A 17,242-nucleotide genomic window follows, 5' to 3' on the forward strand; every position below is an offset into this window, starting at 1 on the left:
TGGGCTCTGACCAGAGACCTCCACACAGAGCACAAAGGAGTGAGTGCAAACCACGTACACTCCACATTATAACCGGGAGAACCAAGAACCAGTCACGCTGCTGAATGGCTGAGCTCAGTACCAAGACACACTTTCAAAATACGCTTGCAAACCACCGATGCTGTCTCAGAGGGAGTAACCCATCCCTCCCGCCAAGCACAGAGATGATCGCTCATTCACAGGCTGCAGTGTCTCTAATTGTGAATGTGATTTTATTGACAAGCTTCTCAGCACGCAGTCCTCATAATCACTAAAGAAATTTGCACCTCTCCCTTATACTTTAACGACGCACCTCCAAAGTGAACTTAATACTGATGTGAATCAACAGTGTTTGTCCTTTCGAATTAGAAATGTTTAAACCTGCTGTTTGAGAACTTTGTGAGCAGTTAATCATCCCGTAAATAGTACACCTGTACTTTCAGGAGAACCTTGGCAGAAGCTCTTAAGTGATAAAAGAATAACATGTTCCCTTCTCATTTACTTCAGCCTGGAAAGATGATAGTTTTCTATGGCGGGGCCAAGCATTGTGTGATGTTTGCTAGGGCTTCACTTTTTGTTTCATTATATTCAGAAAAAGAAAAAAAAAAACTTTTTGCTACTATGTAGAACTGAAATTCTACCTTTTAACTTAACAAGCTCAAAAAACCCACTGAGAGTATGTATAAATAGAATTAATGATCCAAGACAGACACAAGCTTCCTATTTTATTGCTCTAAAAAAATTTCCAAGTTTAGACACTTTAAATGAAACATATTCCTAATTAACTTCATTCTTATCTGCTGAATCCCCACCTAGCAAATTATCTGACCTTAAGATCTTATTCTGGTCTCATGGGGATGTTGACCCCAAATGATTCAACAATAAAGCCCTGGAACCCTGAGCCCAAAGCAGCAGCACAGGAATCGCCAGGAAGTCTCTGGTGGTGTAACAGAAAAGAACAAATCTGACTCCATATTAGATCTTTTTCTGTGGCTTCAACCCTGTTCCCTGTTTTCTAGGCTTAGTCTTGCTGGCTCTGCGCCTTTTGTAAAAGAGTGTTGCCTTTAGCCTGAAATAGACAGGAGAGCCTGTTCTCAAGGCTCTGACCTTTAAGGATATTAACACTTCTGCACTTATATAAAGATAAGTTGCAGAATGGAAAATAACATTCGTTGTGTTGGAGGTTTTACAGGGGCACCAGGATGTGACCCACGTGGACAGCTCCAAGAACAAAGGATTCCAACACCAAGAAGTTTGCACCAACCAACCACACCCCCTCCCCTTTTTAGTATAAAAGGAGCCTGTATTCTGACTTGGGGAAGATGGTCTTCCAGGACTTTAGTGCCCCTTCCTCTCAGTTTGCCAGCTTTCCAAATAAAGTAATTATTCCTTGACCCAACACTTCATCTCCAGATTTGCTGGCCTGTCATGTGGCAAGCAAAACGAGTTTGGACTCGGTAACAGTCCCAATTCTCATGAAAACAAGACACTTGAGAGTGTGGAGGATATTTTAAGATGACTAACATTTGTATAAGAAGCCACCAGTTTGAGATGTATTTCCCAGCACCGAATCCAAGAGCAACGGCAAGAGACAGATTCACTAGCAACGACAAGGGGTCTTAATGAAGAGAGGCTGAGTTGGCAACACTAATTAAGTCCACTCACCCTCCATGCAAAGCCACAGCCAACTGTGCAGGACACTGGGTGCGTGACACCTACACTTTAGTTTCCCCTCCACTCCCAGCGGCACATTTCATAACCTCTTTCAGTGTTTTCAGTATGTTAGCCTGCTAAGCTAGGGTTGTTCCCTTTTTTAAAAAAAACAAATTGCGATATAAGTGATATATATTAGATTAGATTCAGGTGTACAATGTCATGATTTGATATTTCCATACATTGCCAGATGATCACCATAATACGTCTAGTTAACATCCATCCCCACACATAGTTACATTTTTTTATTTCTTGTGATGAGAACTTTAAAGATCTACTCTCTTAGCAACTTCCAAATATACAATATAGTCTTATTAAGTAAGTCACCACGCTGTACGTTACATCCTCAGGACTTAATAATCTTACAGCTGGAAGTTTGTGCCTTTTGGCTCTTTTCACTTTTGACCACCCCTCAGCCCCTGCCTCTGGCAACCCACTCATCTGTTCTCAGTATATATAAACTCAGATGTTTTTTGTTTGGTTGGTTGGTTGGTTTTAGGGTTGTTCACTTTTGAGCACATGAGGTTAGCAAAGAAACAAAGAGGTTTGCAGAACCAAAGGATGAGGAAGAAAATGGCGGGGAAAGGAGAGGTCTAGACAACAGTGCTCTGATCTCCTTTGACTCATTTCTACAGGGTAAACTGAAACAATGACTTGCAATTACGAGCATGGTTTACGATATTGTGCAAATATATTATTCCATTTGGTCTCATCTGTATCCAAATTCCACTCTCCAAATTTTACTTTCAAATCCCGGTTTCCAAGACATTCGCTGTTCACTGTTTAGACATAAACAATCCTCTTTTATAACTAACAAGTTTCTGTGATATTAAGGCCATGATTCTGGTCTAGGAAGTAACTGTTCAAATTTATCCTCGCTTTGTCTCATGGGCTGAGAACAATTAAGTGAGCACAACTGGCCAATTCATCTTCAGCCCATGAGCACAATGACCTCCTCTCAAGCTCACACTCATTCTCCCCACTGCTCTGTTCTGTGTTATATTTGTCATCTACAATCTCTGGTGTTACAACACATTCAGTTGAGTCCCTCAGCAAAGTCCTCCTGCCTCCTTCCTGGTCATGACACTCACACAGCACTTCATCCCCATGATGTCTTGGTGACCGATCACCCATGTGATGTGGCTCGAGCTCTCCCGACCTGAACACTGCCCTGGAAAGTAGCTCTCAGTGGGCAAGGTCTAGCTCCTAGATCTCCCAAGCTTTTCTGAGTTCAGGTCTCAAGGGGCTGGATGAAACAGTTCATTCTTGCTCAGCAAAGGCAGAGAGACAAACTCATGGAAGTCAAATCTCCCCATCCTCACCCCGTGGTATTTTGAAGAACAGCTTTATTTCACTTTTGAACCCCAGTGTAGGGGGACAGAGGAACTCAACATGCAGGACTCAGTACCAGCCACCCCAGTGAGCAATCTTACCTGTGCTTTGCTATTAGACTTTGGTCTTATATTTAGATATTAGGCTTTAGCACAATTCCCAAGTCTCTCCTTAACGACTTGACACGGATACGCGAACTTCTGACCTGTTCTCATGGGCTACACCACTGCCCCCTGAACAGGGGACCTGCCATTGCTCTTGTTGCCCCACCCCAGGGGTTATGTAATAGGAAAGAACAAATCTGTCCTTTGGCTCTAACCTTGTGCTGTTTCCTGGGCTTCGTCCTGCTGGTTCTGCATCACCTAAAAGAATGTTGCCCACAGCCTGAAATACACAGGAGAGCCTATTCTCAAGGCGCTGCCCTTTAAGGGTGTAACACTTTCCCGTTCATATAAAGATACAAAGTTGCAGAATAGGAAATAACATTTGTCTTGTTGGAGGTTTGCAGGGACACCCTGACCTGACCTTCATGGAAAGCTGCCAGAACAAAGGATTCCAACATCAGGAAGTTTGCAACAGCCAACCACACCCCCCCCCCTTTTTAGTATAAAATGAGCCTGAATTCTGACTTGGGGAAGATGGTTCTTCAGGACATTAGTCTGCCATCTTTTTGGTCTGCCGGCTTCCTGAATAAAGTCATTAGTCCTTGCCCCAACACGTCATCTCCCGATTTATTGGCCTGTTGTGCGTCAAAGATTTTGGACTTGGTAACAGTTAGGGTCCTATTGCCTCCTGATACATGCTCCTTGCTGCTTGCCCACATGAACTTGTAAGCAACACGTGTTCTTGCTGCTTATGAGGACACCCCATCAGCTCACAGAGGAGGCCCTGCATCACTGCTGCTGGCGCCCACTGCCAGGCCCTTTGGAAAGCCTGTCCTCACGGCTGATGGACCTCCTCCTCTTCCTGCCTCCCCCCAGGGGACACGTCTCCCTTTCCCTACTTGGTCAGTCATCCATCACGCTGAAACTGAGCAGACACAGTGGTTCCATTCTAATGCAGGACAACTCTGTGTTTCAAATCTTAAGGGGAAAAGAAAATCATGCTTCCCACCAGGTTATTCTAAGTCACAACAGTTGAACTTTAGAGCGGAAAGGGACCTGAGAGATCTTGCAGTGCAATGGGAACTGGAGTTCTAGATTTCCCAACCTAGTAAAACTTCCAAAAAGCGGGAGTTGGGTGGGGGAGGGAGAATGAATAGAAGGTCGTACCCCCTCCTACTCTCATCATCTCCTACAAGAAAGGGTCTTTTAATACCCATTATCTGTAACAATTTCATAATTTTTTTAAATGCATAGATTTTACTTCACGAAACCTATACGTTGTCTCTTTCTCCCCTACCCACCAAAATGGCCACAGACCAGGGACATCTCTGGCATGAAGATCCAAGCAACATTTGAGAACTACTCGGGAGGACCGACACAGGTTTTACTGATAGGAAAGTGGTTCCCCCAAGACGGCCAGGCAGTGCAGGACAGAGCAGACTGTGGTTGATTCCCTGGTCTGTCTTCCTTCTACTGGATTTGCTAAAGTAAGTTTTTGTTGATACCAAATTATTTGTCTGTTGATTTTAGTATTTGGCAAAACTCGGACTCACTCTCCAAGAATCATCACCATCTTCCAGCAGCTCTGAAGAGGTACATGCACACGTGGCTCCTCAGAAGGGGTCCCCAATGTCAGATAACAGTGTGACTTCGGAGGTGACATTTCTCATTTTGGATCTTGAGAAGTAAATACTGCAGTCTTGTTTCAATAGCAACCCGTGTAAGATTAAAAATTACATTTAGAATTAATAGGTATGATTGTTACCGAAGGCAAGTTCGTGTGCCCGACGCACCATGAGGCCAAACAAAGGGAAACATCGGCCCAAGAGGACGGAGTGGCTCCTGCCCAGGAAAACCCCGAACTCCCCAGTGGGTTTCAGCAAAGCACATCTAAAGGCCAGGTGAGGGTGGGGGGGTCGCAGGGTACGTGATCAGTTGTGCACAATCCTGATTGGTTGCTGTGGAGGAACAGGGTGATCAACACCATCAACCCCTAGGCACCAGAAGGTCTGGGGGCCACATGCTCAAGATCATCAAGTAGCTAATTTCTTCCCTTTGTCTGTGATTTTTAGCATCTGAAAACCTCAGGAAATAGACATAAGATACTATTATCTGGGGACTTCAGAGGATATGGGGGAGGGTCTGACCCTGGAAGCCTCTAGAAGGTCCTGCTAGATTACATGATTTTAAGATATTTCTCAAAGTTGAAAATGAACGAGTCATCTTTTTTTTTTTTCATTTTTTCCCCATATCTGATGTGTCCAGAAGCTTAGGAACTATCGAACACAAAGGGCATCTCTTTCTAAGAGGTGGGCAATTTAAAAACTTTCTTTCTCCCCTCAAACCCGTGTTATCTAACTTCTCCTTCTGCGGTCTCAGTTATTCTGGATCAGTTCTGTCCACAGTATTGTTTCTGCTCTCACTTCTTCCTGTCTGTTCCTCTCCCCTCTCCACTCATTCGTGTTTTCTTCAAGTAGCTTAGGGATTTGCCCTTTCGCACTGCTGTGAAGAAACCACCATTAATCTGGCATGGGAGTGGATGTCTGATTACGCACCATGACTTTACTTGAGAGCTCTCAACAGCTATTTCTGCTTCATCAATTCTGAGAAATGTTAGACCTCTGGAATATTCTAATGTGGTTTTTATAAAATCCAAACAAAAGGTAGCCATAAAATTCTATGCCTCTCGTGAGATAAGAATAAGATATTAAACCTTCCGTAAGAGAATGATTTCAGCCCCAAATTCTCCTGCCTGTTCAAAAGGGACATTGGCATTTATCACCAGAAGGAAAGATTATTCCAATTTCTTTTGGTGGGAAAGCTCTGGCCTCATAGCCACGCGGTGCTCAATAGACAGCCCATTTCTGTCCCTTTTATCCACAGATTTCAAAGCGCAAGTGAGAGCGAGGTGAAATTTTGGGTCTTTTCTAAGTTGGGATGGAGAAAGAAAAGCCGCTACAGGATTTAGGCGGCTTGTTCACTGTTAGGCAGGAAGGCGGGGGCTGAGAGAGCACTGTTGGTCTGACTCTTGCAAAATGGCCAAACCAGCCCCCCGGGGACCTCTGGGACTCGCCCAGGCGTCAGGGAGTGTGGACGTGACTTCGGTCCTACTCATGGATGGGACCCTAAGGCTGGGACGTGGCTCCTTAACTTGAAATATTTAATGAGTAGGAAGTTCACCTTCCTCAGAAGGATTAGCAATTGAGCTTTTCACCTCATTTTTTCTGTTGTTTGCTAAAGTTTTTGACATGACACAGAATTTCTGCATAAAGACGGTGATCTGTATTTTCAGGAAGGCCACGGGGCACGCTGTGTACATTTTTTCTCAAAGCACCTGGGTATGAATGCTGTGGAAAGGGGCTCTTTCTTGTCAAGGTCAATAATGGAAGGAGAGCCGTGCAGAGAAGATTCCTATGTGTGTGAAAGGCTTGGATACATTCTTCAGCATTGTCGAAGGCAGCATGCAGGCTGATCAAATGCACCATGCATCACCTGGTGCTCGGATGCCTGCAGCATCCGCAATACTCTGTGCAGCCCTGAGGAAGACTTCAGCCACTCCTCACCCAACTGTCTGCCATTCTCTACTGAGACCAGGCAGCCGGTCTCGTGGGAACAGCCTTTTCCGAGAAAGTCCCCATTTTCATGAAAACTGTCAACATTTATAAATTGGCTCTGATGAAGTCAGAAGCTCTCTAAAGCCAAGCACACAAGTTTCCCCATATAGGCTTTAATTTCTGACTCAGCTGCCCAATTTTAGGTGACAAGGACTCACTGCCGTATCGCAGCTGGTGGTGCAAGTTACAACGATGGCCTTGAAGGAAGACGGGGGTTCATGAGACAGGCAGCATCTCTCTCAAAAACTCCTGGGCTTCCTCCGCCCCACCCCACCCCCCACCCCCCAGATCTGACTTAAACTCTCCGGTCTAGTGATCTGCCCTCTTCATCAGCCTCCAGGACCATCTCTAAGGGACAGGAGACGCCCCAACATCCCTGTCGCATGGCCTTGGCATCTGCTGGGACCACAGCTCCGGGCGGGGAGAGAGGCCTAGCTGGGCACAGAGATGATACGGATCTGAATCCAGGAGACGCTGGGCAGGAAAGAGAAACCCTCGGACGATGACCTGGCGTCAGCATGTCAACGCGCAGATGCAGGAACTTGGGGACAGAAAAGGACAGTCATCTTTTTTAATGAAGACTCATTTCCTGAAATTGATTCTGGATGACTCTGCACCATTTGCCAAAGGCAGCAAAATCCAATTAGGTTCCAAGAGGCAGGCACGTGCTCTTGGTAATACTGATAATTTCTTCGTATTTCAAACTTTTACTTTAATCTGAATCAGCTAATTCCTAGTTTAAAAGGGCAGGGGCACGACTCTGTCCGTCTCAGAAGAAAGAAGTGGAGTCAGAGAAGGTCTATTTAAGACACGGCAGCACAGGAGGAGCCAGGGCCGGCAGGATTCTGTGGGTGTTTGGAAGACACACCTCCCAGGGTGACAGAAACCCCTTACTGTCAGTAAGACAGCTCACAAATGGTGGATAACATTATGGGCTTCTATAATGTTTACCTAAGGGTCTCTTCCATGAGAATTAAATTTTAACCTCTAGTTTAAAACTCCAGCCCTTTACTTCCTCAAAAATTATTTTCTCGAATTTGTATTAGAAAAGTTTGCTGCTTGTGTACCTATTAGGCAGTTAGGTAAGTGGGGGCACCGGGCAGACAGGTGGAGGGGAGGGAGGAGGGTCCGGAAGATGGCGTTATGCCCGCCTCCAGCATAAAGGGGCTTGACTTTCTCTAAATGAGCGCCAGGAAGAAACCGGTTAGAACCTGACAGCCACAACTGCGAGGCAGTGACAAGGACCTAACCAGACGTGACCCAGTGCTCATTGTAATACGGTTAGCACTGTGGCTGAGGTTGCCCCCACCCTTCGCCACGGGTTTTTCTGTGTGCACTATGGGGAAGGACACGCGCAAAAGGGGACAAACATGACTAAGCATTCCAGGGGCAAGAGCCATCGATCAATCAGGAAATCACCTCTAAGCGAGGGTGTGTTAGAAAGGGGACAAGCAAAGACCGCTGCTTTTCCTCCCGGATCAGCCCGCCTCCCGTTCCTGGAGGTGTGCTTTCCCTTTGCTAATAAAACCTTTAAAATCTTTCACTACACACGCTCCTGTCTCCCATCTGAATTCTTATCTTTCGGGTAAGACAAGAACTGGGGGCCTTTTCCCTTCCCCTTTTGAGGTAACACACCCAGAACCCCAACTCCGAAGGATTCAGACCTCAGGACTCTTGGAAATATCAAGCATTGATTTCCAAATGGAGTTGAGCTGGAAGGACCTTACCGGGTTCATCTTTTCTCCTTTTCCAGTTGAGAGGAACACCGAGATGCTACTCTCAGAGAAGCAGTGTCACCCGGAAGGTGGGAGACTCGTCAGCAGACAAGGATGGATATTCTAGAGTTCTGCCACTTCCTAGCTGTGTCACTTGGGCAAGTTACTTCCCAGAGCCCAGGTTTTATTTTTGTAAAATAGGGACAATGGGATCAGCTACCTTAGGAAGCTGGTATCAACAGTAGTAATTCTTGATATTTACTGAACAGGTACAATTCAAAACACTTTATAGGCTTTTTTATATAATCATCTCATCTAATGCTCACAATATTTCATTGAGTTGGGTGCAATAATCTTCATTCTACACAGGTGAGGAAACTGAGGCTCCGGGACATCACGCTCACACCCCAGGCTGGCTGCAGGAACGCGCTGGGATCCAGCACGTGCAGCCTAAATTCACTGATAAAATAACTAACATGCTTACTGCAGTCACCACATACAACAAAGGTTCACTGCAAGTGTCGATACAATTCATGTTTACTGAGTACGATGCTATTTTAAAGACTGTCTGGACCTGTTAGATGTTTACAGTGAAAGATGCTGTTCTACTTTTATTCGGCAGTTAAAAAACGCTTTGAGCGAAGACACTGAGATTCACCTATTTTTGTAGCCGCAGATTCTAATGGAGCCTGATGGGGACAGGGGCTCTGGGAGTATCTGTTACGTGAAGAATGAATACAAACTCCCCTTGGAATCATCAGTAACACTGACAAAACCTGACCAAACCCCTCTCAGCTGCTCTAAGCTAACACATCTAGAGCAGACACCAAAGTCCTCCTCTGCCCCTCATATTCCTTAGTCCTGGCAAGGCCTCGTAAGCCGTTATCTTTAGGCAATGCGGAACGCAAAGAATTTGAGTTGCATTTCTGTCCTTATCAAATAGTACTTAGAAATACTCTCCTTCCTAAATTGCACCGTGGACACATAAAATTAAGGGCCACCGTCCTCTTAAACCAAGTCAAAACAAGATGCTGCAAAGACTTAAGCTGTTAGGTGCTTAGTTTGAGGGCAACAAAGGTTATGAAATTCATTTCTTTTTTAAAAAAAAATTTGGGGGGTAATCATGTTTACTTATTTATTTTTAATGCAGGTACTGGGGTTGAACCCAGGACCTCGTACATGCTAAGCACGCACTCAACCACTAAGCTACACCCTCCCTGATCAAAATTCATTTCTAAATATATATAGTTTTAAACTTCTAACTCAACATCAGTAAATGAAATTAAATTTTATTAATTAATATTCCAATTAATTTTATTTAAATTAAATTTCAAACTAAATTTCTAACTCAATATGAATACATAAAAAATAATTCTTTCCTTATAATATTTTGGTTTATTGTGTTGATTTTATTGCCTTTTAGGAAAGTTCATTCTTACACATAATTCATAAAAGTATTTAATTTTAGGAAGTTTAGTAAAATCCCTGTTTTAAAAATGAGACAACACATGTGCCCCCCCCCCCCCAAATTTCGTCCCTGCTCAAGGTCACACAATGGATAAATGGCAGAACAATTTCAGGGACATTTCCAGGCATCTGAAAAGAAACATGGCCTTGGAATGCTGACATTTGAATAAGACAAGAGAGCAGACAAGCTTCAGCGCAGTTCAAATATTCAGAGCTAAGTGGCATTATGTAACCACACATGTCTGAATGCCCTTCATAATTTTTAACCTTTTTTTTTCCCTCTCAAGGACAAGTTTCCTTGAGATTGTTCCTGTTGTTAAATTAAAGAACCAAGAAAGACAGAAAGACAGAGAAAGAAGACGGAAGTTAATTAAAATCATGCTACTTAACGTAGTTAATACTTTCATGCAAATCAACAAATATTTCTAGAAAGATACTATAATTCTGTTTAATAAACAGACACTTAGACAAAGAAGTCAGAGTCAATGATTGCCACTAAAATCCTGGATCTACTCAAGTCAGCATTTCACACGGAGTTCACCCAGAGGTGAGCGCTGTGAACTGGAGTGAACACTGACAAACCTGATCTCATCCAACCTCCTCTGGGGCTGCTTTTAAAGCTGAGGTAATAGACACCTTGACTCCACAAGGATCTAACTGTCATCCACACAGAGGGTGGTCTCTCTGGAGCCATCAGCGTTGGTGACAGAGCACAGGTCTCAGAAAAAGGAAGGCAGGAGCAGTAATTACCTAGGCATGTACAGGACTCTCTCGGCCACCACGAAACCCACCCTGAAGAAGAGGTTGCTGGCTGGGATGAACGGGAAAACCAGGAACAGCAAGCCGGCCAGAACTTCCCTGTGCTCCAGCCTCTGAAACACACAACAGTGGACGACAAATTAATCTGGCTTTCATCCCCACTTCAGGCAGTATTTCATCGTCTCTTTCATTTCCAAGTTCTCATTGAAGGAAAGAATAAATTAGACCAAGGCAAACCCTTTGATCAGTGTGCTGAACTCACTGCAGAAGACCCTCTGGCTCCTCAAACTATTCACACGTACCCCTGACACACATTTGCCACCCAGAAAAGCCTGCTATTTGCGTAACATGATGGTGACCACTGTTCCTAGTTCGGGGCCGGCCCTGCAGCAACCCTGCTTCTTGGTCGGGCTCCTTTCAGAACCCCTGTCCCCCCAGGCAACCCACTCCAGGGAGCAGAGCAGCTGGGTAGGATCAAGCTCGCTAAGGCATCACGGAGAATTACTGTCCTCTCAGAAACAGAACAAACAAACAAAAAACAAAGGAAAAACAAAAACAAAGCCCACCAGGAGAGGCAAAGCTTAGCATGAAGGAATCTGGGGCACCAGTGAGGGAGACCATTTGAGCTGAGGAGTTTTTAGCATCTTTCAAATTAAGCCGCTAGGCAAGTATTTATTTCATGAAATTTTTTACAATCAAAATACATTACAATAATTCATTACATTGACAAAACACCTTTCTCTTATATTGTATATTAATTTGTAAAGATTTTTGTCACTTATAATTAACACAAAAATTTCTATTAATTACTAATAATATGCTGTAATGAGAACTGTAAAAAGTGCTCTGCATTTCCAAACAGACACACTGACTATTTAAAACAAATCTGAATGTACTGGCTTTTTCCTTTTTAAAAGAAGTTTAAGAAGAAAACCAAATAGAACTTTCCATACCACAGTTTCGTAGAAACATTTAAAACAGTCTATTACTTTTAATAATTGTAAAAGACTAAACAAAAGAATTTTAAAGACATAAATAAGAATCCCAAATACAAACTACTAATACTTTAAGCACACAAAGCAAAAGATTTTAAACATCTTTTCAGAAATCTGTCACCTGGATTTTATTAAAATCCTCGTTTTGTTGACTGAATATACTGAGAGCAAGTTCACATGAACAAATGTGACTTCGGCTGTTGCCCTTACACAGTGAACGGTTCTGTAAGTAATTATCTCATTTTTTACCTAAAGTAACCACACTCTTTTAAAATGAAAAGATGAAAGAAAAAGGATAAAGAAGCTTTTATAACAAGGCTTCAACTCAAACAGATGCAATAATGTTGTATTTTCTATGACCCACTAAAATCGACGGGGAAAAAGCAGGTGAATAGGTAAAAAGATAACTGGAAGCTATCTTTGTGATTTAGATTATACTTTGAGTTTACAAAGCAACTTTCAGTTCAAGAACCTAAAGTTTATATAATTTTAAAAAGAATAAACTCCTTCAAAAGAACCCCGTGACATCAGGAGCAAGTACTTCTTGCTAAAATTAAATGAACGTCGTGTGGCGTGTTCCTCATGAACTCTGAGCGTGCTGAGTTTGGGCTGACATTCTTTTACGGGTCCACTTTAATTTTGCAGAGATAGCTGAACGCTTCTTTCAACTATTTTCAAAAACTGAAACACTTCTTATGAAAGTATTCCTGTACCTTCCCATAGAAATTTCTAAAGAGAATTTAATACTATTAATCCTACAAAATTCAAACCGTTACCCACGTTCCTGGATCGTGTTTTGTCCAATGAACTGCCTCCCCGCCGCTCATCGCGGTTGTTCGAGAACAGCCCTCACTGCGGATCTGAAAGAGGCATCGCCTTCTCACTCCCGATTTCACTTTTTTTCCTGACCAAAGGACCCTTCCTCACTCCCATGTCATATATCTATGTCCTTTACCCAGCAGAACCCTGAGCGCTCTGGGAGCCAGGGGTCGGGAGAAGGCGGGGATCCAGGGACCACAGATGCCCACCCCGCGCGCCTCTCTCTGGGTTCCCGGGGCCCCTGCGCTGGGCGGGGTCCCCCAGGTGCTCACTGCTGCTGGAGATGGTACTGCGGCTCCAAGCACAATCTTTACTTCCTTCGTGGCCCTCATCCCGGTTCTGATGTTCTCATTACATACTCATCTGTGTGCTCCCCGTCTTTACTGTCTCCCCAGACTCTAAGCTCCACGAGCACAGGAGCTGGTCAGCTGTGTTCACCGGCTCGTGGCTTGTGCTCAGCTCAGTGCCTGGCACTTCGTGGGTGCTCAGAAATATTTGCTGAATAAATCAGTAAGTGAATAAATGTACCAGGCAAGAGAGAAAACTGGGTGTGAAAAGAGAAGATGGTAAGAGGGCTTCCTGGTGGAGGTGACAATCTGAGTTTGAAAATTGAATGAATGCTCACAAGGTAAATAAGGCGGAGCTGGGGGAGGTAGGAGGTGGTTACCGCTAGGTGCACTCCAGGGAGAAGACACAGAACGTACAAAGCAGGGAATGACCCTGTCCATGTTGGCAGGTGACAAATCACAAGGGTCTTCCATGCCCCACGTGGAGCTGACCTTTACCTAGAGGTAACAAACTAGAGCTAGTAAACGGTGCCACATGCATAAAAGAAAAGCAAGTCAGTGTCCAGAAGTTGGTGTCCAGGTTCAAGGTGTGGCCCTGCCACCAACACATCTAGTCACTTACGGCAGACGTGTAGTTAGCGCTTCCGTGCCTCAGCCATAAAACGAGGTAAGTGGGGCTCAGTGAGGCTGGTTCATCACAAAGATTTCTTGATCAGCCCAAGTCCACAATATTGGAGTTGTGAGTTGCGAGCTTAGGGGCCACCACTCCGCACTGCTGCCAGGGGCTGACTTTTAGGGTGTTTTTCTTTGTTTTCGAAAACATTCAACTGAAGACAGTGGCACAGCACCCAAATTCAATGAAGTTTCATTACTTATCTTGAGAAAAATAATATTCATGAAAAAATTCTTTATTCTCAAATTAATTTGATGATAATCTTCCCTCTTTCCCATCCAGTCAAGAGAAAGAGAAAATATTCAAGAATGTATTTCTTTGGACTCCAAGCCGATCAGCCAAGCCAAAAGTTGTAAAGCCAGCGGAAAATAATGTCATGGACATGGCTGAATTTCCTAGCTTGAGAAAGACTTGGAGGAAATCCAATTTTGTGTTCTGTGGATCCCAGGTGTGACAAAGTTGGCTAAATAATTTACAGCTTATTTCAACCTAATAGATTCAGATGAAATATAAACAAAATATATGAATGGGTGGGGGGCAAAGAAAATGTGTGGCATCCTCCAGAGTACACAAAGTACATTCATTTCTAGGAGAAGCAGCAAATGGACATTTATTTATTCCAAATACACTAGGGGGTGAAAAGACATGAGAATTAAAACAGCGAATAACACAGCCACTAAGAATACATGTTATTTGTCTGATTAACTGTACAACTTCAGACAGATTAATTTACTGTTCTGAGTTTTAATCTGATGATCAATTAAACAACAGAAAGGTTACTGAACCCTGTTGTATCCGTAGGGAAAATGTGGGATAGATTCGCTCTGATAGGTGTTAGGTTTGATTTTTCATTTCTGGCTTGGGAGGATACAGAAAAACATTCCCCTGAGCTGCAAAGCAGTAAAAATCTCTTAACACACCTCTTAGGGTGCCCAGAGAATCACTCAGCCGCCATCAGCACAGTCGCACATCTGAGCAAGCCGCTAATGGAAAAGCAGCGAGTCTCTCAGAAACATAAATTACCTCAGAGGAACTCCAGCTCCAGAATCTGAGCCTAGCCTGGTAACTTCTGGTTTATCCCATGCCCTTCTTTTTTTCCCCCCTTTTTCTTTTTTTTTTCGCAATTTCTCTGACTTTATTTATTTTTAAAATTGAAGTATGGTTGATTCAGGACATAGGATTAATTTCTGGTTATCCCACACCCTTCTTACTTCCAGGTTCCTTCTCAAAGAACAAGTCACAGAGCAGGATGCGCACACAAGCACACAGATCCACAGACACACACATAGAGACACGCACACACACAGGCACGCACACCTGGCCAGCAGCGTGTGGGTGAGCGTTTATGAGGACAGGATGCCTCTCTGTCCCGTTCAGCGCTGACAGCATCCACCGCAGGCTGCTCCCTTCCAGAGCGGCAGAGAACTGGCCTCATTATAGTGACTATCATCGTCATTACTATGATCATATTTCCTCTCGCCTCTAGCAGGTTTCAGATCAATGATACGGCGCGCTTAGCGTGTTAGCACCGTTCTACTACGCGTAGCGCGGTTACATTTCAGTCCTAAGGGTTTGGCAGCTCTAGGCTCGAGCTGTCTGCATCTAATGCATCGATTTTCAGGGGAGCTGATGACAGTCAAGCTCCCTCTCCAGCCCGGGACGCCTGGCACCAAGCTGACATCTGGCACCACTGAATCCTTCCCAGGCCCTCTTGGCTCACCTTGTTGTGGGTCTGCTTCCTCCACTGGACTATGCCTTCCGTGGTGGGGGTCTCCATCTCATTTAAATTACCTAGTGACCTGGCACGTACATAACTGGCACTCAGCAAACGTGCGTTGTGACAGGAAAGACTAGCGACGGAAGCTGCACATCCATCACGGGTTCTCAAACGCTCCTCAAGCCATTTTAGTCTCTCCACTAAGGAAACCTTGTACTTCTTGTAACCCTCTGAAACACAGTATTTGCAGCGTCATCTGGGGTGAAAAGTCCTCAGTCCTCAAGCATCCAAAGTATCTTATACGGATCTGACGGACACCACTGTGTACTTTTAATCAGGACACATGCACACCTTCTAAGCCTCTAATTCCTTTCTCTGCTACTTTCTGCTCCTTGGTTCTGCAAGGTCACGTGACTCTTGTGCTCAGGAAAAGTGACATCTTTCACGTTACTGAAATTCAGTTTTACTTTTTTGAATACTGCAGTGTACAGAAATAGTCAATAACTTACTGCCATTATTATTATGGAAGTTCTTCTTAATTGAGGAAGACACGTTATTTAATCAATCGAGATCCCATTATCTGACGACACAGGACTGCCTCATCTCTTCCTTTTTTTTTTTAAGTGGAGATACTGGGGATTGAACCCAGGACCTCATGCAAGCCAAGCACGTGCTCTACCACTGAGCACCCTCCCCCTGCCTCGTTTCTTGTTCTGAATCCCAGTTATTGAGCTGGGGGTGCTGGGCAGTGAGCTCGGCTTACTTTTCCACCAAGTGACTCCCAAATCGCCACCCTATGGCAGACAATCCAAATTATAAATTTATGGTTTTAAAGGTTATACTCCATTTACAGTTATTATAAAACATTGGCTGTATTCCCTGTGTTGTACAACGCATCCTTGTAGCTTATCTTATACATAATAGTTTGCACTTCTTATGCCCCTCCCCTTATATTGCTCCTCCTCCTTCGCTCTCCCCACTGGTTCTGGTAATCATTATTTTATTTTTTTAGATTTCACATATAAGTGATATCATACAGTATTTGTCTTCTCTGACAACCACTTACTCTCGTAACAGCGGTTATATTAATATTTCTATCAGGTATTCACTCAGGAGGGTGCATTTGAAACATCAAAAGAGTGGTATTGCTCTAAGAGATATGTGTTCATACGTGTTGAGACCAAAGCTGGCTGGGTGGACTCGGGAGAAAGGAGGAGCTGGGTGGGGGTCTGGTCACAGAACCCCCATCGAATACCTCTGGCTTCAGGGGAGGCACTGTCCAGACAGAGGAGGGACAATGGTACACTAGACCAGGATGCCAGCGAGAACCAGGGAGAGAAAATTGTCAGCAGAAGCTCACAGTCTTGTGCTTGGAGCCTGTCCAGGGCAGAGAGGGCAAAAGTCCATGGCTTAGAGGCCCAAGTCTTCCATCACAGGCACCGCATCCGGTTCTGGTGAGCCAAAGATGACACAGGGAAGGCCACAGAATAAAGTGACCTTAGGTGGGAAGGAGGCAGGAACAATTCACCATCTTCTTTCCCTCTGTAAGAATTTAATTAAGAACCAGGGTGGATTTAAGCATGCAGGTGAAGTCATGCCTGAATTTAGCTTTGATGAAGAGGAAGCAGGGGCAGAGGATAAACGAGATGCATTCTTATAAACAGTTCTGTTCCTATGGAAATATACATGCCTGGCAGAAGCACTTTTCTCCCTATGACTGCTCCTCAAATATTTCTAAGACATCCTTCTGCCAAAAGCTTCCGAAGCAGGATGCTACAGACTTATTTTTTCTTAAGAAAGAGACAAGAGTTTTACTTTTTCACACAGTGAGTCAGACTCACTAAGAAGTGTGATTCATTTATCCACTTGAGACTGTCACACAGAAGACAGTCCCTTCCCTCTGGGATCTAAAATGAAAAAGCAGGAACCACAAAAATCGCCCACAGTTTCACACAGTAATGATCCAAATATTTTAGAGCAGCATTTCTTACAGACAATAATCCATCCTACTTTATCAGACAAATTACAG

At 44.1% G+C, this 17,242-nt stretch overlaps 1 protein-coding gene across 4 annotated transcripts in view; it reads right to left on the reverse strand.

The window, feature by feature from the left end:
* Positions 1-17,242, reverse strand: part of TMTC1 (transmembrane O-mannosyltransferase targeting cadherins 1) — a 239,362-nt gene that overhangs the window by 83,070 nt on the left and 139,050 nt on the right. For 3 of the 4 annotated variants that reach the window (XM_074357366.1, XM_074357367.1, XM_074357365.1), the window contains one exon: positions 10,714-10,835. The exons of the other annotated variant lie outside the window; for it this stretch is intronic. In XM_074357366.1, the coding sequence (XP_074213467.1) occupies positions 10,714-10,835 (122 nt within the window). The remainder of the gene's footprint in view (positions 1-10,713; positions 10,836-17,242) is intronic. 4 annotated transcript variants of the gene reach the window in all.

The sequence above is a fragment of the Camelus bactrianus genome, chromosome 34 (genome assembly GCF_048773025.1).
Source record: "Camelus bactrianus isolate YW-2024 breed Bactrian camel chromosome 34, ASM4877302v1, whole genome shotgun sequence".
Taxonomy (NCBI): Eukaryota; Metazoa; Chordata; class Mammalia; order Artiodactyla; family Camelidae; genus Camelus; species Camelus bactrianus.